Here is a 23,605-nt window from a genome sequence, read left to right on the forward strand (position 1 = left end):
AAATATAATTATATAAAAAAAAATAAAATTACTATCTTGACCAATTATTTTTTTTTAAGTGGAAGAAATGAATTAAAAGATAAATTGAGATATGCAAAAATTGGTATAATAAAAGAATTTTATTTTATAATAGTATAGATATTTTGTAGTAGTAGGTTCCTTTCTCCAGGATGCGGCCGTCCCTACTCGCAATCGAACCCACCCGCTTTACCTGCAGCCCTGTCATGCCATTTGCTTTCTTTCTCTCTATTTTAAGCCCCGGGGAACCCAAGTTCCAGTTGTTTCATCAAGTCCTCATCTCTTTCCTTTCTTTACTCTTCTCCCATTTTTCAGGGATTTGTTCTTTTAGTTTGTCTTCCCTCACCCTTTTTGGTTTTGTGTATTCACTTTCTTTTGGGGTTTTTAAATGTCAATTTCAAGATGTACAGTGGATCGGACTGAATTATCCAATCCATAATTATTTATAAGAAAATCTCAATATCATAAAAAACTAAACAAGCACATCTGGGCCTAATGCAGGCCTAGTCTGGGCTTGGTCCGAGCCTCAACTAGGCCGATCCATGGTTGGGTCTGAATTTTAAAATAGACCCAATTGGGGCCCACTTAGAGGCTCCAGACTGACCATAAATAATTGTGGGTCGGTCCTGAGTCGAGCTTTTACGGGCTGATCTATACCAGTCTTAGGCCGACTCAGCCCACTATGCACATTGAGATGTCATCAATGAGTGATCGGAGAGGGTTCCTTGGTAGCCAACGAGCATCCATCCGTAGCGGCTTTGAGAGAGCTGTGGGTCAAGGCTCGGCATCCTCTACTTGCAGGCCCGGAAGGTAGAGTCTTATGCACTATCAGACGCACCACCAGTTGAGATATGGGACGTCTGCAGAAAAGGAGGATAGTGATAGCTCTGAGGAAGGGAGCGAGAAAGATAGTGAAGCTCCAAATGAGAGGGCCAAAGAGGCTGAGGGAGTTTAAAGTTTTACCCCTCCATTTTTCGGATGTCGGATGCTGATAAACACCTCCCTAAACTCCCAAGGTGTTCAAAGGAAAGCGCCCAGCGAAGTCCTGACGGGGGGCACCCCAACCAGCCAAGGGCAGTTCAGGCTCGATATTGGCATCCATCCCTCCGTTCTTCTCCACGGCTGGCCTCTGCCCCTCCTCCTTTGAGCTCCGACAACTATATCCCGCACAGCCCTACAAGAATCTAGATATTACTTAATAGCATACTGTATTTAATGTTTTCATGACTTTTCATGTGGATATTTTTGTCTTGAACAAAAACATAAGAAATAAGAAATATAAGATACTCTATAATATTCGTATTTTTACACTGGTATATACATATATATATATGTGTGTCATGCACATTTATATAATATAGTGCATACGTAATATAGATATATATATTGATTTAAATTAAATATATACATTCTTAAGAGAAATTTAAAATAATTTATATACCAACAAAACACTGAGGAATTACAATAGCAATTTAGAAATCCTAGAAATAATATTTAAACAGTTCGATGAACTTTAGAAAGATTATTAACAACATTGTCTACACAATGTTTTCAATTAATATATTTTATTAGTTCAATGTATTACTAAACTTAAATTTTATGTAGTTATAATATCAATTAATATAAATACCACTAAACGATCATAATCATAAGGATATTTCGATCAAATCAAAAAATGAACGAAACCTATTCATACTTTTGTAATAGCATATCAATATAGATACAAATAAAGAGTTAATTATAATTGTAGCAGTGGAGTTATTAATGAATGTACCACTGTCACTAAACCAAAGCGAAGCACCGAGTCTTGATCTTGTCAACAATAACATCCAATCAACATAAGGGTGTGCCCAAATTATTCTGCAAAAGCCTACTGGTTTTCCTTGTATTTTTGTATTGATTTTATTAGCTTTACGAAAATAAAGTGAGAAGTTTAAAATTAAAATTTACATCAAATTCTATTACATCTTTTATTTCATTTAACTTATACGTACCACGTGTATAAAAAAATAAAGTACACATCGCGTGTATGTATAAAATAGAAGATGCAATAAGATTTGAGATAGCATTTCAGCTTGTGAGGTGTCCATCAAATATCACCTCAAATATTATTGTGATATCAACGTGTTGAGTAATTGTCAGATTTTAGAGAACGAAGTCTTATCTTAAAACATCGGAACAACTGAGATGAATAAATTTGGATTAAAGAAAGAATAACTACAAATTCGGATTTAAGATGCAGAAAGAGCAACAATCCAGATGCATTTCTCATCAGAATCTTCGAGCAGAATTAATCCGAAAATCAATAAACCAATGTGAATAAGGTATTCAGATCACCTTAACTTTGGCTTGGATAAAAACCGTTCACAGACATCCCACCATCAACACAGACAATCTGGCCAGTGATGAAGGATGAAGCAGGTAGACAAAGGAATGCCACCATAGACGAGACTTCCGTTGGATCACCAAGACGACGCATTGGAGTTCTATCATATACTTCTTCCAAGTATTTTTTGTTGCTTAGCACCTGAAATTGAAGAGTGAGAACAAAGATATTGCAAGAGTGATACATCTCCATAGGAACAAAAGTGGCTGAAATTTGTTTTCTGGATCACATTCTGAGATGCAATGTATCTTTAATACATTTTATTATATCATGTAAATTCAGTTTCCGTACCAGCATAAATCAAATATGCAAAATCATATTATGTGGTGAAAATGGATATGGAGGTGGTCACATAAACTTCTTCGAGAAGGTATATATTGACAGTTCTATATGCACAAATTTGTGATAAGAAACCACTGCAAAGGTGTAACCTTTTTTGGATTTCAGTTAAATTATCAATATTTGGACACTGAATCACAAAAGAGAATCAAGGGAAACTCTATTTCGACAAGAACTTGGAAAATCTGGTGCACACCAAATTCGAGTGAAAAAAGTCCTCAGCAATATTGACATCCATACCAGGACTAAAAGATGCTAAACACTCAAGTTAATGCTTTTATGGCCATGTTTATTAGATAGATATGAAGCCAAAAGCAAATAAAGGTATGAAACCTTGCAGAAAATAATTGAATATAACTAGTTGCTCTCACAAAGGAAGATAAAAAGGAAAAACAACAGTTCTGTAAAGTCTCTTCTCTATGTTAGAAGACCAGAAAAGCATCACGACTACTGTATCAAAGAATGTGTACATAATATATCCCCCTAAACCTCATGGTGCTAAAATTTCTATTGGCATTTGTCTTAAGGTCGTCAATGGTGCACTGCTCATATGCTATGCAACCCAAAAAGGAGAACAAAAGTAAAAGAAAAATAAAAACCTACTTGCTCCACCATGGAGGTTTTGATGTACCAAGGTGCAACAGCATTAACCCTGATACCATCTCTTGCCCACTCACATGCCAAATTTTTGGTAAGTTGATTGATTGCACCTGGAATTAAATGATAAAGTAATCATTAGATTCTAATTAATTGCATAGCTCCTGCAATAAGGTCGAGTTATCGTATTACCTTTAGATGCTCCATGGACAGACATATACTTCAACGAAACAAAACCAGAGACTGATGAGGTGAACACAACACTTCCTGCACCAGAGGCTTTCAGGAGAGGATATGCAAGTTGGCACATGTGAAAAGCAGATTCAAAATTTGTTCCCATGAGCATTGAGACTTCTTCAGATGTAAAATCAACCATAGGCTTTCGGATGTTTGTCCCAACGTTATTTATCTACTGAAGGCAAGTACGCTACAAGATTAATTTCTTAGTTCATCATGCAGTAAATACGCAAACAGTGCTGAGACGAAATAACTTGCTGTAGACATACAGCTCGCTGCCCAGAATCCCATACTATAAATAGGAGACAAAGTGGAGAATTGAATATGAAAGCTGCATACGACATGGAACTAGGGTCTGAAACAAGGTCACTAGGGGAAATAGCAATAATATAGATATGGACCTGACAAGGTTGATTGAGAATATTGTGCCCCTAGAAACTTAATGGAAATGGACCTGATACAGGGGACTCGAAATGGAGCCCCAAAAGTTGGTTTTACTTGGAATTCTTATGAGAGCCCTGCCAGCAACTTTTGACGCTAAACTTCAGAATAAGATAAAAGAAGGATGAAGTGGCCGTGTGAAAGAAGACTGAAAGATACATTCAACATATGATGTCTAAGTTTGTGAACTTTGTTAGGTCAATGAATGCTTGAAATAGTATAAGATGTGTACAACCCAAATCTAGTGAAGATGGTGCAGAAATAAGATTTGTCTAAAAGAATGTTTTAGGTGTCTATCTTATTCAATTGGCCTGTCAAGTTGTTGAACAAAATGGTTACTGATCATGAATTACTGGTGCTTCATAGCCTGCAGAATGCTTCCAAAGTCAGCAGCAGGATTAATCAATTGATCTCTGCAGGTACACGTGTTCAAAACCATTTGCATGTTTCTCCAACGCCTTTTAAGAGTGTTTATATACATATGTTATTGGACCATAGAATATCCAGAAAGATATGTTATCATTAAGATCGGAGAGATGTCTTTGTCCGCACCTTACTTATGACTAGATTCACATGTTGCGCAGTTTCCAACACAGAATGGACTTATTTCACACCACTAGAGGTACAAGCACTTATTATAGTTTAGGATCTCATTGGTGCCTGTATATATAGATAGTTCCTAAGGATTGTGTGCGAGAGACTTCTCAATTTTACAGGATATTTAATAAGATTTAGTAATGGAGACTTCGAAAATCTCCCTTTTTTGGTAAATTCATCATCTTGCCCTATGTACATGAGGTGCATCACAGGAAACCATAAATCTCCTGTTGATTTATCTTTTTCATTATGTCATGATTTTGATTTTTGTATGAATTTATTGTGATAAACACATATAAAGGACCCTACTCACCCCAAAATTGATTAAACTCAAAGCAATACGATAAAGTGTAAAAAAAAACTAAAAGCTACTATTTTTCCATTCCACACCAAGAAATGATTTTCTATGCCAAAAATGCTGGAGAAAGATCACAAAATGAGGTAAACTAAATGGATAAACTCACAAGAATATTCAACTTCTGATTGAATATAGAGGAAACAGAATCCAGTAACTTCTCCCGGTCTGCTTGAGAAGACACGTCACACACTGAACCCGTGATCCCAAAACCCTCATCTTCCCAACCCCTCAAGCATTTATCCAGCTCGTCTTTGCTTCTGGCACACGTGTGCACAGCAGCCCCAAGCCCAGCCAACTCCTCCACAATCGCATGTCTAAAGAATGCAATAAAAAACCGGAAGAGAAGTACAAAAGAGAAGATCAACAATCCAAACTCCGTCTTTCTTTAACAATCAATGAACTTTAAAAGTTTAAGTAGTGATGAAACCGCAACGTTTCCAGACATATGCAGGCACAAGTGACATTCAAAATTGCACCTTTCAAGAATCAATGCTCATTAAATCCATTGTGACAATATAGCGCCATACAAAATAAACAGCATCCATGGACAAATATACAACCAGAGAAAACCAATAAAAGTCACTTGCAACTATGAAGAATAAACATCGCCCAAACATCGGAATAATGCAAAAGTTGAAAGTTGTATTAATTGGATAAACAGCGTAGTATAGAATGCAGTAAACAGCAGACGCATAAACACCATACAGAATCCAGATTCAAAATATCAGCTCCACCCGCAATTACCAAATGTGAAGTAATTCCAAGTATAAAAGAGTTGAGCGGGTAAGAGCTAGGCATACCCAATACCTCTGGTACCGCCGGTAACGAGGGCGGTGGAGCCATGAAGAGACCACCGGGAGGGACTCGCGACGGCGGCAGCTGTCCTAAAGCGATGCAATCTGCCAATTGAGGCGTCTGTTAATGGGGAATTAAAGTTGAGAGACACAGCGGCGGAGCATATGGCCTGAGACATGTTTCCTTTCCTTGTAGAATCTGTAGGGTCAAAGAAGGGCCAAATGGCACTGCGTTATTTCTTATTGCTCAAATTAAACTACAAATAACAAAATTTATCTTATAAGTTTCTCCTTATGTTTTGCTATAATTCATTTATACCATCATCATGCAATCCAAGTAGGTTTTTTTTGGAGTGTCATCCTAATCTGCACCTAGGCTATAGTATCCTACTGGATCATTCATTCCTTAGAAACCTTGGGTTGAGGCTTTATGGACTACTTGGGTCATCATCACCCATCCCACCTTGAGCTGATCCACACATCTGTCTATCTATCCTCAAATGCAAACCCTAACAAAAGTAAAAATTTGCCATCATATAGTTGCTATCAAGACATACATCTCATGCATTCAAAGCAAATATCTGTTGAACTAGATTTAGATTACTAATCATTGATGCACTCCAACTGAACAAGATGATTTAAATGACGATCCATTTCCTAGCAAGCAATAGGAAGCGATGCCCCTTCTTTCCAAGGAAAAGTAACTATTTCATTTTTTCGTTTATGATAGGGGCACACCCGTCTTCCCTTCAATGCAAGTCCACACCACCTTCAATGGAATTTCTTCACTAATGTGCTAGTAAGAGTAATTATTTAGAAATCAAATTGTTGATTTTAGAATTTTTGGAGAAGAATGTTTGAAAAGGGGTCAAGAAATCTTTTTCTGTTTTTATGGAAACTAGAAGATTCTTTGAGAGGGGTTCACGAATTCTCAGATTTTTTTTATGATTTTTCCACAATGAAAGTAAATGAAATATCCCTTATCCTTATTCTCATCAATCCAATATTTAATCAATGCATTAATTAACTTCACATTGATCCCATCTAATAAACTAAACGAGGCATAAGGATATTATAATAACAATTTGGGTTATTTTTCAAAGGATTGACTGGGAGGGGATTTCAGTCAACTTTTAAACTATTCAAAGCTTCTTACAATATACTTCAAATAAATTTAGCCAAATACCTTCAAACTTAGCCATGTATGAACACCTAAACTCCACTGGAACTTACAATGTCCTTTTTTTCCCCTTATTTCGGATTTTTTTTTCTTTAATTGTTCTGCAGTCAACTTCATTTTCGTTTCCCTCCAAAAAAATAAGGAATGTTTTGAAATTTGTAAAAATTAAACACGTAATCAAAAAGTATATGCCACCACGGCTAGTAAATCTATGTCTACCATATATGGACATGAATGGAGCAAGATCAGAACCAAAAGTGGATCCGCAACTGCAATGTCTCCAACATTGATATACCACAACCAACGCAAAATTGCAAAAAACGATGGATTCTGCTTAAATGATTGGAAGTATTTACTCTGATTTCCCTTCAAGAATTGAATATCATGGCAGGTGACTACATATATCAATTATTGGAACTTCAGCTAAGGTATTCGGTCTGAGTAATGACAGCAAGATAAAGTGAATAAAGGTGGAAATGCATTCATGCAGGACAAAAAATCCACAACAAGACATGAACTAGTTCCACACAACACAAAATGTTGATCACAACAGCAATTGGACACTAAATGCAATTGCACACAAGTGCTGAGGAACCATATTAGACCATTCAAAATGATGATCCAACATCATGAACCTATTCTGTTAACAAGCAGCCAACGCTGCTCTCCTTCTTACTTCTACATTTCTTTCAGAGCCACCTCGTCTCCGTCACTCTTCAGGGCCTTCAATTTTCTATAACCCTTATCAGTGCCAAATATCCTGGGAAAATGTAATGAAGTCAAAAGCAATAGAAGGATTACTATGATATTAGAAGTTATATAATCTACTGAGGCAAGATATGGAATGCGAAAATTTTCAGAATTGAATGGTACATCAAAGTTCAACATACTGGGACTTCTACTACAACTTCTACTACTGGGGAGACGTGCATCGTAAACCAAAAGCAAGACATTTGCCCCCATTCACTAGAGTACAAGATTTTACAAGAGTTCATGTATGAGTGCAAAATTACTGCAACTCAGCCAATGAAAACATGTGACTTGACTAACATAGGGTTGAAGGGTTCAATGGCTTCGGTTCAGTAAAATCACAGTAAGTTGAGGTTACACGAACCACAATGATCTTAAATCGACAAGAAGCATAGAAATAGAACGATAAACATATTAGTATGTCAATAGTGTTTTCTGAATTTACTTCAGCTGCACATTTTTCTGGTATTAAATTCAATAGGCTTCCAAACTGCAGTATGTAGCACCCAATCATGCCAAGCATCCACAGGAAGCAAGAGTTTAAGGTTCAAATGCAGAAGCAAGATCACCTCAGTAAAACTTAATGAGTGAGCTTTCCTGGTAGTGGCCTTATATTTCTATGGTTACTTGAGAAATGAGGGTACAAGGATTTTAAAATTATTTCTTCTGCTTAATGCACAAGCATCATAGACATTGCAGCCACAAGAAAAGGTAGTAAACAATTTTCCGCATTCCTCAATTTACCAAAAAGTTTGACAAAGCAATCCACGTCTGAAAGAAATTTGAAAAATGCATATCAGAAAGCAGAGTATTAAAAATCTCACCAGTCCATGTAAACAAAAGTTGATGAATAGTTGCCACTTTTTGTGTACAGCAGGCGATGATGATAATCATGAAAATCAGCACTGGCAATAGATAGAAAACATTAGAGACATGAAGGTGATTTGGTTACAGCAAAAACCTCATAACACTGAAGAGTAAAAGATACAAGAGAGCTGACCCCCCATATAAAGGCAAGAAGTTTGAGAGACTCCAGGGGAAATGATATCCACAATGTGCCTCAACAGTTTCAAGGACTCTAAGAACCATCCACAACCACAGCGTTATCAGATGGGGCCCAGTGATGGCAGGGCCAACTATTGTAGCGAATCCAAGAAATAAAATCTCAGCAGGGTGGGCATATTCAGAGGTCAATCCAAATGGTGTTGCATATCTGCACACACATCAAGCATTCTGATAAACACTTTTAAGGCAAAAGATTGAGATATCTTTTACAGCCACTGAACCAGAGTAGTTATTGAAGCTAATGCAGATTGGTTACTCACTCGTGATGGACACTGTGGACATGCTTATAAAGCCATTTTGTATGTAAAATCCTGTGTCCCCAGTAGAACACGAAATCCTCCAGGACAAAGTAGAATAAAATCTGAGTTGAGACTACTTTCCTGCAGAACAAAAGTCCATGATGATCTCGATAAACAGCAGGTAAGAGTCCTGTTCAGCTCAAGAGGCATTGTACAATAAGCTGGAAAAATGGAGAAAACCCATACAGACTTTACTTCCACATTACTGTTATGTACTATTTAGAGACTGCTTTGTTAGTATCAAATGGTTCGAAGAAATCCATTCTGACTGATCACTGCAATGAAACCTCCCTACAATGCAATCCTATGTGTCAATGGGTTCCTACTAAAATATTGAGGTTTTAGATTACCAAACCAACCAGAGAATTAATTAACCATGCTCTCTTGTTTCCTCTTTAAGGTAAGCAACAATAATGCTGTAGACTTTAAACTTTTGTGGGTACTGATAATGTAAATGTACCTTAACAATCTAATTGTCAAGAAAATCAATTGTAGGGACATAATTTGGCAGCCAGATAGCCATACGATAAACAGTGTCAGTCTCGTAAACTCAAGCTTTAGTATATAAAGAACCTGAATATACCAGGACGGCAATGGGAGAGTACTTCGCATGCCCATGAATCTGAAGACAGGATATGACACGATCATAACTGGTAGATTGACACAAACATGATAAAGCAATAGCCGAGTGATACATTTCTCTTGAGCAGCAGCTGTGTTGTTTTTAGTCTTCACCAACAGAGAAAAATCCATTATCATATGCATGTGTTATATCCATATGATCAGGTAAATCGAACAAAAGAAAGGGAAAACTGTAAATGCTTGAAAATAGTGTTACCTAATACGACCTGAAAGTAAGTGGAAGACAGATATTATAAAGAAGTCCCCAAAGAACACACCTAATTATGCTTTTCCACTCATAAGATAGTGAATAATATTGGAAAATTCATCTTTTAGTCATCGTTCACTCAGTTCCACAAATTCTATAATTCTTTAAAGAATCATTCCCTATAGTTTAACTCTACCTCTTCTCTCTACCCATCCTTTATCTCTTCTTCTCCTCCAGTCCTTCCCCCTCTCTCACCATGCGCAAAGTTGCATCCTTTCCTCACTTTTCATTTCCATTGTACTGAGCTAGTTAGAGTAGAAATCATGAGAACACACGAATCTGGGAGCAAAGACTATGAAAATATGGAAGAGCACTTATTGTCAAGAGTAAAGATCAAGGATATGAACATGTTAAACTTTTACTGACATTAAATCTTAAGTTACAGTCATTCAAGTTTCAACTACTCCTTTCAGTAGAAGTTTCACTTCCTCATCATTTCATTTCCACTGTGCAGAGTAGAAATTATGAAAACACAGGAATATAGGAGCAACGACTAAGAAAATGGAAGAGCACCAATTGTCAAGAGTCAAGAGTCAAGATCAAGGATATGAACTTAAACTTTTCCTGAAATTAAATGTTAAGTTTCAGACTTTCAACCTTTCCTTTCAGCAGAAAGCATCTGTGACTTTATAGCAAGTCGGAAAGCAACAAAAATACAGTGGAACTTAAGTGCCTAAAGCTAGAATAATTAAAATAATATTATTGGCAGACACAGTATAACCACTCATAAGAAAACTCTTTTGCATTTTTCTTTAGTTAGTGAGCTTCTGAAACTGAAATGATCGAAGGAATTCAAGTCTGACCGAGTAGGTAAATCCCATATTTCTTTTTAATGGAAAGTTCCTAATGAGAACTTAAAGTCAAGATAAATACGGTAATGTGGTCATATTTTAGAATGAGGAAAGAAGATCCTTAGCATGTCACTTGATGTTTCCTCCATGAACCTCAGTTGTGTAGTAAATCCAAAAGATGCAAAAGTAACATAATAAAACAAAATGTAGGAAAATGCTTAAAAGCAACGATATGACAGGTGACTAGAACATTTCTCAGTTCATTATTTGCTGTCTTGTTTTCAGGACTATGAGACTGTCCATACTAGAAAAACCAGGTCAAAACGAAGCCTTATAACATGTCATTATTCTAAATGAGAACTAGTATCAGCGGAAGGGGCAGAGAGACAATCAGTTTCCAGGAAGCACAGTGCAATAGAAAGTTTCTTGATTGTACCTGAATTTTGTACTTGCTCAGCCATCCTGCCCTTTCCAAAAATATGAATGGAAGTCCCGACAAAAAGAAGATACTCTCATGAATAAAGAAGCTTCCGAGACATGCCAGTTGAAAGTCACTAAAATGGGTTATGAGATACTGCAACAACAAAAAGTTGCAGAATGTTAAAATTCCAATAAGAAGCAAATTAGGAGTACGAAAAAGTTTAACAAATACAAAAAGAATGTACGAGCAGATCAATATTTGCCAAAGACTTGAAGAAGCTAGGAATCTGAAAGTTAAGATCCCTTTCCAAAGGATAAGGATATATATTCAAACTCCAAGAAAAAGTGTTGAGTCGTTATCAATACAGGGTGTCAAACATAAAACCCCTGCCTTGTATTTTTCTGCTGAACAGTGATGATCAGCAGAAATACAAATCCTATATGGAAAAGACTATTGTATTTAATAGTTAAGTTACAAAGAATGTTTTTTCTTTCTTTTTTCCAGAGATAAGCACAAGATGGTAAACATTATAGGACATGGTCCTGAACTGATTTATTACTGGAAGCCCATATCAGAAGAGAAAATGAAAGTCTTCTTCAAACGAAACTAGTTTTCTCCAAAATCTCTATATCAAATAGCCAGCTTGACCTGCTTTAAAACATTGATGTTAAGGACATTCTATCAGCAGATGTTGAAGGAAATTCATTCATTAAGTGACTGGAACACAGGAAAGTTCAAATGGAATTGCCCACAGAAACCTCTTAATATGGCTTTGGATATACTTAAGGTACTCCAGAAAACAAGTTCAATGAACTCCAAGACGAGCCAAATGTAGCAATCAATTGAAGTCTCCCCAGAACTATAGCAATAATAAAGAACCAAATAAGATATCAAATAGTTAAAAATTTTCAGTGGGTCTAATTATTTATCTTAAAAAACTTGCCAATTAGTAAATCATGTGATAGTTTCTAACTCGAACAGCAGAAGCCCAAAAGAGAAGTAGGCAACTAAAGGGCATTTCACATGTCCACGATGTGACTGTGTCAAGAATACTTGAACATGCTGAAAAAAGACGAGTAATGGGTGAATGACAAAGATGCTCTCAGCATTCTGAAAAAGGAAACTACCTAATGCACCATTTGTGGATAGTGATCCTATCAACACAAATGATCAAATCTACAGAAATATATACCCAAAATCATAGGGTAGGGAACTAAAGCAAGGTCCAAAGTATTGTGCCAAACAATGAATAGAGCCCTTCATGATGCAGAGTTGACAAAATAGGATTTTTTGGCTGCCCAGCCTAGATGAGAAAGGAGATGGGTTTGTTAAGGTTGTATGCTCAAACATGGCTTTGTTTTCTTTTTTGCTCCTTGATAATTAGTTACGGCATCCTATTATTAGCCGATTGTTTGTTCATCCAGGTCAACAGATCACAAAGCACAATTTATTCAACTTTTAATTAGTAAAAGCGCAATGACTAAGCATTTGCTTGGGCCTTTGGGATTCTACTTGATGGCAATGTAAGATTATTCAGGTTCATTATATCAATAATAAAGTTACAATCTTTTTTCATGACAGGAGATTTTCTTCAATCTTATTTCCACGAAGACACGCCACTGGGCCCCTTATTATTTGCTCTTTAGCAAACTTGCACGACATGTCAAAATGGAAGTTTCAGCAACTCGAGTGTCTGAATTCCACAAGCCTTATCCACCATTGTCCTAATATCATCAGCATAGAGCCAGACTAAACGGCAGCGATCACCGAAATCTTGATCCAACATCGAAATGCCTTTTTCCTTTTCCAACTTCTTCAATATCTTTAAGCTAGAAACACTGATCCAGCCACCCACTACTTTTTATTTTAATTACCCAAACAGACAGTAAAATAAGTCTTTTACCATCATGCAGACAAAAAAGGTCACGTGCCAAAACAATCTAGTAACAGTCCAGGTAAAACCTGCTCATCTGAAGAATCATCTACATTATTCACATAACATCAAAACTATTCAGGCCCCGACGTCATTCACCATCACGAATCTCTCCTCCAAGAAAACCGAGCAAAATCCCAAAAAAATGAAGGAACGCAACAAAGAAAAACAACAGATACGACCAACAACTCACAATGCATTGGACAAATGCGGACACCACAACCACCAAGTCTAAACAGATCAACAAATAAACATTAGGGATCCAGCAGAATTAATTAAATTCAAGACACAATGACATCAAATCTAGGGCACAAAAAATAAAAACAGACAATTAAGCTTTATTACCCTCCAACCAGACTCCACGATAGACGCCATCAGAACCGAGATGTTTCGACTTGATCTTCCCAGACAAATGGAGAAGAGAAATAACAGAGACAGAGAGAGAGAGAGTAGCGAATGTGTGTAGGCGAATGTGTGTAGTGTGATGTTTTGGAGGAGCAAACTAAGGAAGAAGTGAGAAGAAGGGACAGGCTGTCACGGGCCACGATGGAATCTCAGCGCTTTGCATCTGCATATCTGCGTGCCCGCCGCTTATTTAATACATATATATTTATTTTGATTTTTACGACTACGATATGAGATGTGCTGCCGATACATACACGTAGCAAACTAATGCGCTCCATCAAATATCAGGCATCAGGGAAGTGCGCGGATGCCATTTTGCCAAGCACCACCAGAGCTACGCACCTAGCCATGCCTACAAATATAATTACCACAACCCCACACCCTAAATTATATCCACATTCTCTTAATTTCAATTTAATTATATAAATATTTCATATTTTTAGTTAATTATACGTTTATATTTTTTTAAAATATATTACTTTTTTTCAAAAAAATTTGAAAAATTATATTTATTGCCTCTTCAAAAGTTCTTTATTACACATGACCTCCTTCCGTTATAATTTGGATAAAAAATAGTGACATTAACAAAAAGAATTACATAAATGTTTAATTTTACTCCTCATGTAATATTGTCATGTATATTTTTATACTTATAAAGGGATAAATATAAAATCTATATATGGAGTGAGGTTAACATCTTTACATTCCCCTCCTATTACATGCTCATGTTAAATGATGGGTAAAATTGAAAATTTATTTAATTTTTTTTGCTAATATTAGCATTTTTCATCCAAACCATAAGAGGGTCGGTGCAAACAGTGAAATTTTTTAGGGGTGTAAGTGTAATTTTAAAATTTTTTTGGGAACAGTGTAATTTCGTATTTTTAGATGAGGTTTAAGTGTGATTAACCATTTCTTTTTAAACTACAAGTACACTTCTTGAAGGGTGACAATATAATGTACCGAATAGGTGTCTGTGTAAAATTTCGTTACTGAATATGAGTTTAGTATAATTACAACTACAATATCAAAGAGGTGTACTTGTAGTTTTGCAAAGTGTAGAGTGTGTCTGTATAATTGAAACCTGACCTTAAGGGGTGTTAATGTAGTTTACCCAAAAGAAAAAAAAAGGGAATTGTATGCGCATCATTAGGGATGTAAACAATTAAAGTCAAACCAAACACGTCATTGCTCATAACTGTTCTAATTATTATTGAGCTTGAAAATTTTCATTTGAACTTGATTTTGATTATTATGTAATCAAGTTCAACGAACTTTAATCGAATCAAATATAAGTCGAGCACGAATAATCAATATTTTTTAAATATATTTTATTATTTTTATATTAATCTAATGAAAAAATTTATTCAAGTTAATTTGTTAAATTCAACAAAGTAAATTCCAACGAATTTTCATTAATCAATATCAATCCAACATCAAATAATTTGATTTGTCTTTCATCCCTATTTATCACTACATTTATATCTCGAAGGCTTGTATTGTTTAAAAAATTATAAAATATAAGAATTTATAACATATTTTAAATAAAATTAGCCAAAAACCCTCTTAGTTGCCTTGGTGCAAGGGGAAAAAATTAGGCTATCAACTTCTGCAATCAGGAGGCCGCTGGAGCTATTATTCAAAACTAGAGAAGAATTTCACTAACTCTCCAAACAATAAATACTTGCTATTATTTCGCGACGACAAAATCCCAGCAAAGCCTAACATCCACGAAAATATTGATTGACATTTATTGAGTGTTAGTGTTGTCTGAAATTGACCACAACAAATATTACTAGTCAATAAATCATCCCTTTGCTTAGGGATCGGAAGGAACCGATGACTGGTTTTGGAGATGTTTAAGCAATTTTTTGCTATAGGAAGGCTAGCTGTGCTGCAGATATTTTTGCTCGAACCGCAGATATAAATAGAAGTCCTATGCAGATCTTTTTGTTCGCCACATCTTTTGCAAAGGATGTTCTATCCTTAGACCATCATTTTGTATGTACCTGGAGTACCGCCTCCCTTTTTGTAATGAATATTATTCTGCAATAATATAAATCTTTCTTTCTATTAAAAAAAAATGTTACTAGTCGGTAACGGTGTCAAAAATTTATGTTTTGGTAACCTAGTTTACTATTTGTTCTTTGAATTCCTCAAAGAACTTTGTCAATTCCAGTAGCATGGACGAAGATATTAATAATATCCCAGTTTGCAGGTTATTTCTAGATTTTATAATAAGAAGAGTGTACGTTTTGTATTTAGGTTAATTTTTTCCATGGTCGTTGCTTTACGCGTTATAACCAAGAGAATTGGAGCATAAACGTCGTCAATTTATTGGCTTAGTTGGTACCAATCTCTTCCTTCAAAGAGAGGGTGCTGGGATCACAAATAGGTGTTCCCGACCCCTGTTGTAATTTAAAAAAAAAAGGTGAGCGTAGACTTCTAGACAAGGGAACTAGGACTAGGGTTCTTAGCAGCTTCCTACATACGACGTCAATATGATGTGGTGAAATTTTGAGTTTAGGTTTTTTTTCTTTCTATAGTATGCGATTCATTATATCATTCAATATATTCAAATTAAAAGACTAGTTCAATATATCAATATTTTGAATGAATAAATAGTTTCAAAGGATTACAAAAGCAACAATAAACTACTGTAGACATACACCCACATTCATGAACTCAAACTCTCAACGTTTTAGTTGTGAACCCTCAACCTACCAATTTAGTAAGATTTTATTGGTTGCGGACAAATAGTTAGAGAGAGAATTTATTGTCAATTTTTACACGTGTCAAATCATGATTAGTAAACTTGCCTATAAAACTTAGAATATTTAGGTCATCTTTACTTTTTGTGATATGATAAAGGCGGCATTTATTAAATAGTGATTACAGCTATGATAACCAGTTGGGTGATTGCTTAGTGTTATGTTTACTGCATAATATTACACAATGGATTACATATTGATTATAATGGATGTCATGTTTACTATCAAACATTGTACAAGTGAAAGACTGTTTTATCCTTGAAAAAAGACAAACATATCACGATCAATACATTGTACTTTGGTGTATGTTTTCTGCCCACAAGTCATCGTTTTCCTCCTACATTAGGTAAGCTTCTTTCCTCCACACTTGAAAAACTTTTGAAACCCCTTCAAATTTCGACCTGCATTTGGGTTGAGTGAAACTCAGCAAAAGTGACCAAGGCCAAAGCTTGTTTTTTTCAAAAAGGATGTGACGTCGTATCACTTCATACAAGTCGATTGTCGGGGAATTAAATTCAAAGCAAGGCCAGAAATGAGAGGATGTTGAAAAAAAAGTCAAAATTTAATCATAATTCGGTGGGCCATTTTGACATATTTAACACAGGCTTTGAAATCCTAATATAAATCGCACAACAATCAGAATTTGTGCCGAATCTAGACTTAAAAGCCGACCCAGAAGAAACTGAACAAAAATAAATAAAACATCCTAAATAATCACCCAAAATAAAAGTGGCTTTATAGTGGAGAGCAAATCTAAGCTAGCATGTCCGAAGGGCTTGTCGAATCCAATTCGTGTTAATGTTATGGTTTGCAATTGAATATTTTGATTGTATATTGAGAGTTTAATTTAGTAAGATTATAATATACTTTGGTTTTTATGATCGAGTCCGTATTCGTAATTAGCTAGATCATTCTGAGAAGTATTTATTATTATTTTTATAATATGTAATTTATTATATCATTTAAATTATTTTAGAAGTAGACGATATACCGATATCCGTAAAACTCCAACTCATCCTTCTGATTGTGATGTGCAAATTTTATCAATTGAGTAAGAATTTATTTACATAAACATTTCTAAGTCTAATATTTTGTTAATATTTGCGAAAAGCCCATTTGCCGAATGGGATGAAAAAGTAAAACGACAGACACAAACAACTCGAACCTGAGAAATCTGACCAACAATCACCAAAACCAACCTATTTTAGTGAGTGTTCGAGTGTGTGCCGCGTGGAATGAGCTAATTTAGATATTTTTTTGGCCCAATCTGATATTTGTGGTTTTTAAAAGACTTAGTCCAAATCCGACTTGACAATCATTAAAATTGCACTTTGCAGTTAATTAGATGGGGTTGGATGGGAGCAGGTTTGGCGATTTTTAGTAAAGAGTTAATCACATGTATAATTATATTAGTATTTTGTAATCACTTATACTTTTATTATAGTTATTATGTCATAATAAATGCATTTCTTTATAGTGATAATTAGCAAAAATGTAAAGATATGATATATCAATTATAATTTAAAACAAATGATATTAATTTTTTAGTATTTTGATATGTAGTTAATTATTTATAAATAAATAAAATATATTTAAATTAATAAAAAAAATTAATTGAGCTAATAATATATAATTGTTATAAGTGACTTTTATATTGCATGTAAATTTTTAATTTGAAAAGTGAACTTTAGTATATTAAATTTGTATTGTGTTTTAAAATTTTATTTTTTAAAAAATTTATATACTTTTTATTTATTTTTATATTAAATTAATATATATCATAGATAAATATAATTTATTGTAATATATTTGGACACAATAAACAATATAAATTAATTAAGTATATTTAAATAAAATAATAATATAAATAAATTACTTTAAAATATATTGAAATATGAAGCAAAAGGGGCAAAATAGACGTTATACACTTAACATAATCCCAAAAAAGGCCAAAAAATAAGGTCAACCCCCACAATAGGCGCGTTTCACACACTTTCAATTAATTTCTAACGGAGGTGGAATTTTTTACTATATTTATAAAACACAGAATTTTTTAACACAGGAAGTTGTTAGCTAAATTTGAAAAATACATGGGGGTGTTGTGCAGTTTAACCTTTCATACTTCAATTTCTTTTATGGTATTGTATACCGCATATCACACTTATAACTTAATATTTTGTTAACGGTCATTCATTTATTATGATATTTTACAATAATTGCCTAAAACGATTGGAAAAAGAATGAAATTTGAAGCAAAATATTTGGAAAAGAATCATATCTCCCGAACCAAAGAATTATTTAATTACACAAATACGCCGTATTCTTTATAAAATTATAAATATATTTTTTAAAATCGTAATTATAATTTAATCGACACACTCTCAAAACCAAAATATAAACTCAAATACTTTTCGAAATAAATTATATTGACAACCTCACGGGGTGTAATTATATTTTATAAAAATAAAAATATTTATATAATAAAATCTAATTTAAAAATAAATAAATGTAATTTACTCTAAATAAAATGAGTAAAGTACAAGAAAAGCATGAGACTTGTGTTACACCACATCCATTACCTTCTTCCTCCCTATTATTAGTTTTCGTTGTTATGTGCTCCTTATTTTCTCTACACAATCAAATGTCTTTGGAATTTTGCGTTTCTATAATTTTTTTTTTCCTTTTTTTAATATTCTTTTCTTTTTTTTTTAAATACTTAAATAAAAATTATTAACATTTTACTAGGTGAATAAATTTCTCAAAATTGCTTAAGATAAGCCCAAAGCAAAAACAGGCTTCGAATTAATTGCATTTTACCCCCTATCAAATTAGCAATAGACATAAATTATCTCAATTTTTTTTTTAAATAAATGACAATGCGCGTCCCTGAAGTGTAAAACATAAGTTCGTTTTCTTTCACACTAGGGAGTCGCATTGCATTTTAATGTAGTGTTACTTTCTTTTCTTTGGAGAATTTTATGAGTAAATTACATCGACGTCACATTGAAATTAAGTTTAACAAATATCTCATATTTTTTATAAAATTACAAATACACTCTCAAAGGTGTTTCTTGTGGATTAGAGGTTATCCATGTACATTATCATTACAACCTAATGACATGAACTTGTCTTTTACAAAAAAATAAAAAGGTAAATTACAACGACCTCTTTTAAAGTTTGTCATAATTACGAATACCCGCTCGTTGTTTGAAAAATTACCAATACCTCTTTGATTTTAACGACCGTCTAACAATTAACTCCATCCGTTAGGTTTTTATTCATTTTTTATAGTGAAGTGACCAAAATGCACTTGTGGATTAAAAATTAAATTTGTATTTATTTATTAAGTGAATATTTTTTTATAATTTTTAAATTTTTCATCCATCTAGTTCGATATTTTTTATTTTAAAAAAAAATATAGTAAGGGCAAAGTTGATAATTTTATACCTCCATACAAGGGTTGCATAACTTTATCAAAAATTAGGGGTATTTATAATTTTTCAAACAACGATAGTTATTCGTAATAATACCAAATCTAATGGAGGATGTTGTAATTGACCCAAAATAAAATAAATAAATAAAATAAAATATTTATGTAATTAGACTTAACATTGCAACGCCAATATAATTTATCAATTTTTTTTTCTTTATAAGGAATTAGTAGCGTTTATATGGACAAGTGCAGATCAATTAATTTGTGATCAAAACAGATTTGAATATCTGTAACATCAATAAACATATACTGCAAATGAATGATCAGAAAAGGGGAAAAAAACTCAAAACCATTACATTACATTCCTCTACTGCACAAATGATTCGTCACCAGTCACTGGGGAGAAGACGCCAATGGAAGCACCTGTGAAGCTGATGAATCTCTCACTAAGTTCTTGTTAATGAAAGAAACAAAAGAAGCACTTTTTTCCTCTTCTTCTTGACAGCTCATTTTCGATTCTTGAAATTGAAAGCCAGCCCTTTTCTTCTCAGCTTCTTCCACCAACAACCTCCTCAGTAGCTTATCCTCAGCATCTTTCAAGAACTTGAACTTGGGAGGTGGGGAAGATCTAAATCTGCTGAGTTCCGCCTCCGACAGAGACTCAAACAGAGGGTTGTTGTAGGAGTCCAGAGCGTGTGGAATCTTGACTGTTGGTGAGGACAAAGGGGTAAGAAAGGGGGTTCCGACAAGGTCAGTGCTCAAACTCCTTGTTCTTGACCCTTTTCTTGATTTCCCATCCTCAGACTCCAAATCCTCTTTGCTTTCCTCTTTAATGGTGAAGAGAAATCTTGGAGGCCCACAGAGGTTGTGGGTTCTCATCAACTCCGTTTCCACCCCTTCTTCACCAAACCCTTTCGGCCCCAAATCCTTGCTCGAGCCCATCTCCAAGTCTTGCTGTTCTTGGGGATTTCTCACTGAGCAGCTGCTGAGTTCTTGGCTGCTTGAAGTAGTGTGGAAAGAAGTGAGCTTTTTCCAGCAGAGGAGGACTGAGAAATCCTCAATTTCTTCACTATTACTACTACTACTACTACTACCAGTACTGCTAATGCCTATTCTCTTCTTCCACCACAGCAAATAGTAGACCTCTGCAACAAGCCCCATCAATATGCAACCGAAAACAAAGCTCAAACCAATGCCTACACCACTGAAAGATCCCATCTTTGCATAGAAATTAAGCCCACTTCTGAGATTCTCTCATTGGGATAAGTTTAATATCCTCAAAACTCAAAGCCCCGATGGAAATTTCCACAGATATTTAACCAAGAAAGACATATCTATTGATGTAAAGTTGGAATGCAGATAAGGAGAAGAGGACTAGCCTCTTTTTCTTGAGATCTCTATGGTAGTTCTCTGTTTGGCTTGAAAAAGCAAAGACCTAGCAAAACCAAGTTTTGCCCCTCCAACTTCACATCCTCCTCACCAAAGCAAATAAAATTTCCCTTAAAAGAGTTCTTGAAAAGACCTTATTTATGAGGTATACATTGCCTCAGATACACGCTATTGCCTGTGAGATTGTACGTGTACACAAGAAAAGAGATAAAAAATGTTACCTTTTAAACAATTCTACATGTCATCAAAAAAGCAGCTTGTAAAAGCAAGAATAAAATGAGCAAGAAAAGTCTTAAGTCATGATCATAATCATATTGATAATCATGATATCAAGTTCCTAAAACAAAAGGGATCTATGGGATCTGAGCAAATTCAGGGAGGAGAGAGAGAGGTGAGAGGTGAGGTGTATGTGTGTATAGAATGGTTGGAGGGGTCACATCTTCACTTGAAACATCACATGTGCTGGCAAAAGGCAAAAGGCAAAAGCCAAAAGCCAAAAGCATGGGGTTAATAATCTAAAGATACAAAACGAAAGTGTTTCCAGTGGAAATAGAGAAGTTCGTAGCCAGCCCCCCACGCCAAACAAGATTGAAAGAAAAGCAAGAAATCAAGAACTTGGGAAAGAGCAGAAGATTAGGACAAATATATTTCTGGCAGTTGGGTCTCAATCCTTATTACTCTAGAAAAGACAGTCATGTATAGAGACATAGACACTTTCTTTGTAAACTTAGGATCATCCTACACCTTGTGATAGTAGGATGAATCTTAACTCATGATGTTCTTTGTATGTCTATATCTATATCTATACATGTATGTTGGATTGAGTTCAACAGAATCGGTCATAGTTGTTAATTCATGGTTGATTGTTGGCTGCTGTGGAATCACTTATGGTTGGTGACATTCAAGGTGGATCAGTTGTAATAGACTCAGTCGTGTGTGGAATGATAGAAGTACTTGAATTTTGAAAAGAAAAGAAAAAATGGATGGAAAGAGTATATGCTAATTTAGATTGGATCTAGATTGCTGATTTGGGGAGATGAGTTGATGAAAAATTTCATGTTAATTTGTATTATTCATTCCAAAAGATAGCCTTATTTTTCTTGTCATTTCAATTTTATGCAATTCTAATTTGAGTTTTTCGTTCAAAATTATAAGTGCATTTCATGATTGATTTATGGGTATTTACATTAATTTTTACTTTTATGGTGAATAAATTATAAAAAAAAGTTCTTAGTTAAGCATAAAAAAAATAGGAATCGTTTACAAATAAAAGTTAGAAGTGAAAAAATTTGACGTTTGAGTGTTTGAAAAATGGCTTGATATTTACAATTTTAGTAATAAGTTGCAAAAATTAATAGGAATGTGTTTATAACTTTTGATTTAGATTAATTTAATTTAATTCATTCGAAAGTAAAAGTTATATAAGAAAAGCGTACTTTTCACTTTATTTTGAATAATAAGCACTTAAAATAAACATTTGCAAACACTTTGATCATGTATCGAGTGTGACTAAGAATTACTGGGAGACCGAGAAGCCATGCGAATTGCGAATGCCATGTTGCCGCTGTACTTCAAGATACTCGGCAGGCCTGGGCCACAAGGTCCTGGGTGGCCAGGCTGCTGTTAGCATAAAATTTGATTTTTATTTTTAGTGATAAATATTATTTTCGATCTTATTTCATCCCTATTTTAAGGCATTTTTAGTTTTTTCTGCTGAGTTTTAGATCGAATGCGGTACCTATTTTGCTTCATTTTCTATAAACTGCAGGTTGTAATTGGCATCTGACGACACCGCCAACATGCATGCCGGTGGGCATGTTGTATTCTACACTCTAGTTGAGATTGTGCTTCCTGAATACTGGACGTGCGCAGTCAAATGCTGAAGGATTTGAACTTTCCAGGGTGTATCTGCCCTGTGATGAGATACAAGGAAAGCGGGCTGTAGCATGGTTGTGTCGACCTCTGAGTGGTTATTTAAGGCAGAACTGGTAATAGATTGAGGCAACTCTTGGGGCAGATGACTTGCTCTGAGCGATGCTCCAAGAAAAGGGGGATTCATTTTCCCTGGCAAGTTGATTTTGCCGACCAACCATTGACGGCAATGGATAGCCGCTCTCGCTTTTTTCTTCATCGGCATTAGCCGTCAGGTGATGCTCATGTGCTGTCCTCTTGTGTGGCCCATGCAAGTGGTTCATCATCCGCTGTTTATGATGTGGTGCCAGATTGGTGGAGAAATTTTGTTTTGAGATAACTTGGTCTGAGAAATTTTCTTGCAGAAACGTTTTTGTTTGGAATAGCATGTTCCCTAAATTCGAGTGACAATTTTGACTTTCCAAAATCCAAAAAAAAAAAAAAGAAAAGAAAAAATATTCCCAAGATGAATGTTGGATTCAGGCCTTCTACACTCATAAATATGCACAATGCCCGAGATGTGATGTCTACGCTCATAAATATGGTCCTCAAACAGTTGGTGATGTCTACTGTGTCAATGTGGTGATAATTTGGGGATCAA

At 34.8% G+C, this 23,605-nt stretch overlaps 3 protein-coding genes across 11 annotated transcripts; all 3 read right to left on the reverse strand.

Annotated features, from left to right (window-relative positions):
* Nucleotides 153-6,715, reverse strand: LOC105170641 (tropinone reductase homolog At5g06060). Of its 9 annotated transcripts, none has more exons than XR_002287740.1 (9): nt 6,372-6,715; nt 6,182-6,276; nt 5,774-5,966; nt 5,080-5,287; nt 3,533-3,749; nt 3,347-3,453; nt 2,356-2,545; nt 982-1,192; nt 153-905 (listed from the first exon to the last, which is right to left on the reverse strand). XR_002287740.1 is itself a non-coding variant. In XM_011091493.2 (8 exons), exons 2-7 carry the CDS (start codon nt 6,216-6,218, stop codon nt 2,357-2,359), a joined length of 951 nt encoding a protein of 316 aa, XP_011089795.1. In that variant the 5' UTR covers nt 6,219-6,276; nt 6,372-6,715; the 3' UTR covers nt 154-1,192; nt 2,356. The 9 variants fall into 9 exon arrangements, 2 of the variants coding, with proteins under 2 accessions (XP_011089795.1, XP_020552205.1); XR_002287739.1 differs by having other exon boundaries at nt 156-878; nt 6,506-6,715; XR_002287738.1 differs by having other exon boundaries at nt 157-878.
* On the reverse strand, nt 7,290-13,799 carry LOC105170642 (methylsterol monooxygenase 2-2). Its single transcript, XM_011091495.2, has 7 exons — nt 13,441-13,799; nt 11,178-11,315; nt 9,645-9,790; nt 9,023-9,142; nt 8,698-8,910; nt 8,522-8,602; nt 7,290-7,707 (listed from the first exon to the last, which is right to left on the reverse strand). The coding sequence occupies exons 1-7, from the start codon at nt 13,468-13,470 to the stop codon at nt 7,626-7,628; spliced, it is 810 nt and encodes a 269-aa protein (XP_011089797.1). The 5' UTR covers nt 13,471-13,799; the 3' UTR covers nt 7,290-7,625.
* On the reverse strand, nt 20,098-20,922 carry LOC105170857. The gene has a single exon (XM_011091779.1). It carries the CDS (start codon nt 20,920-20,922, stop codon nt 20,098-20,100), a length of 825 nt encoding a protein of 274 aa, XP_011090081.1.

The sequence above is a fragment of the Sesamum indicum genome, linkage group LG9 (assembly GCF_000512975.1).
Source record: "Sesamum indicum cultivar Zhongzhi No. 13 linkage group LG9, S_indicum_v1.0, whole genome shotgun sequence".
Classification (NCBI taxonomy): Eukaryota; Viridiplantae; Streptophyta; class Magnoliopsida; order Lamiales; family Pedaliaceae; genus Sesamum; species Sesamum indicum.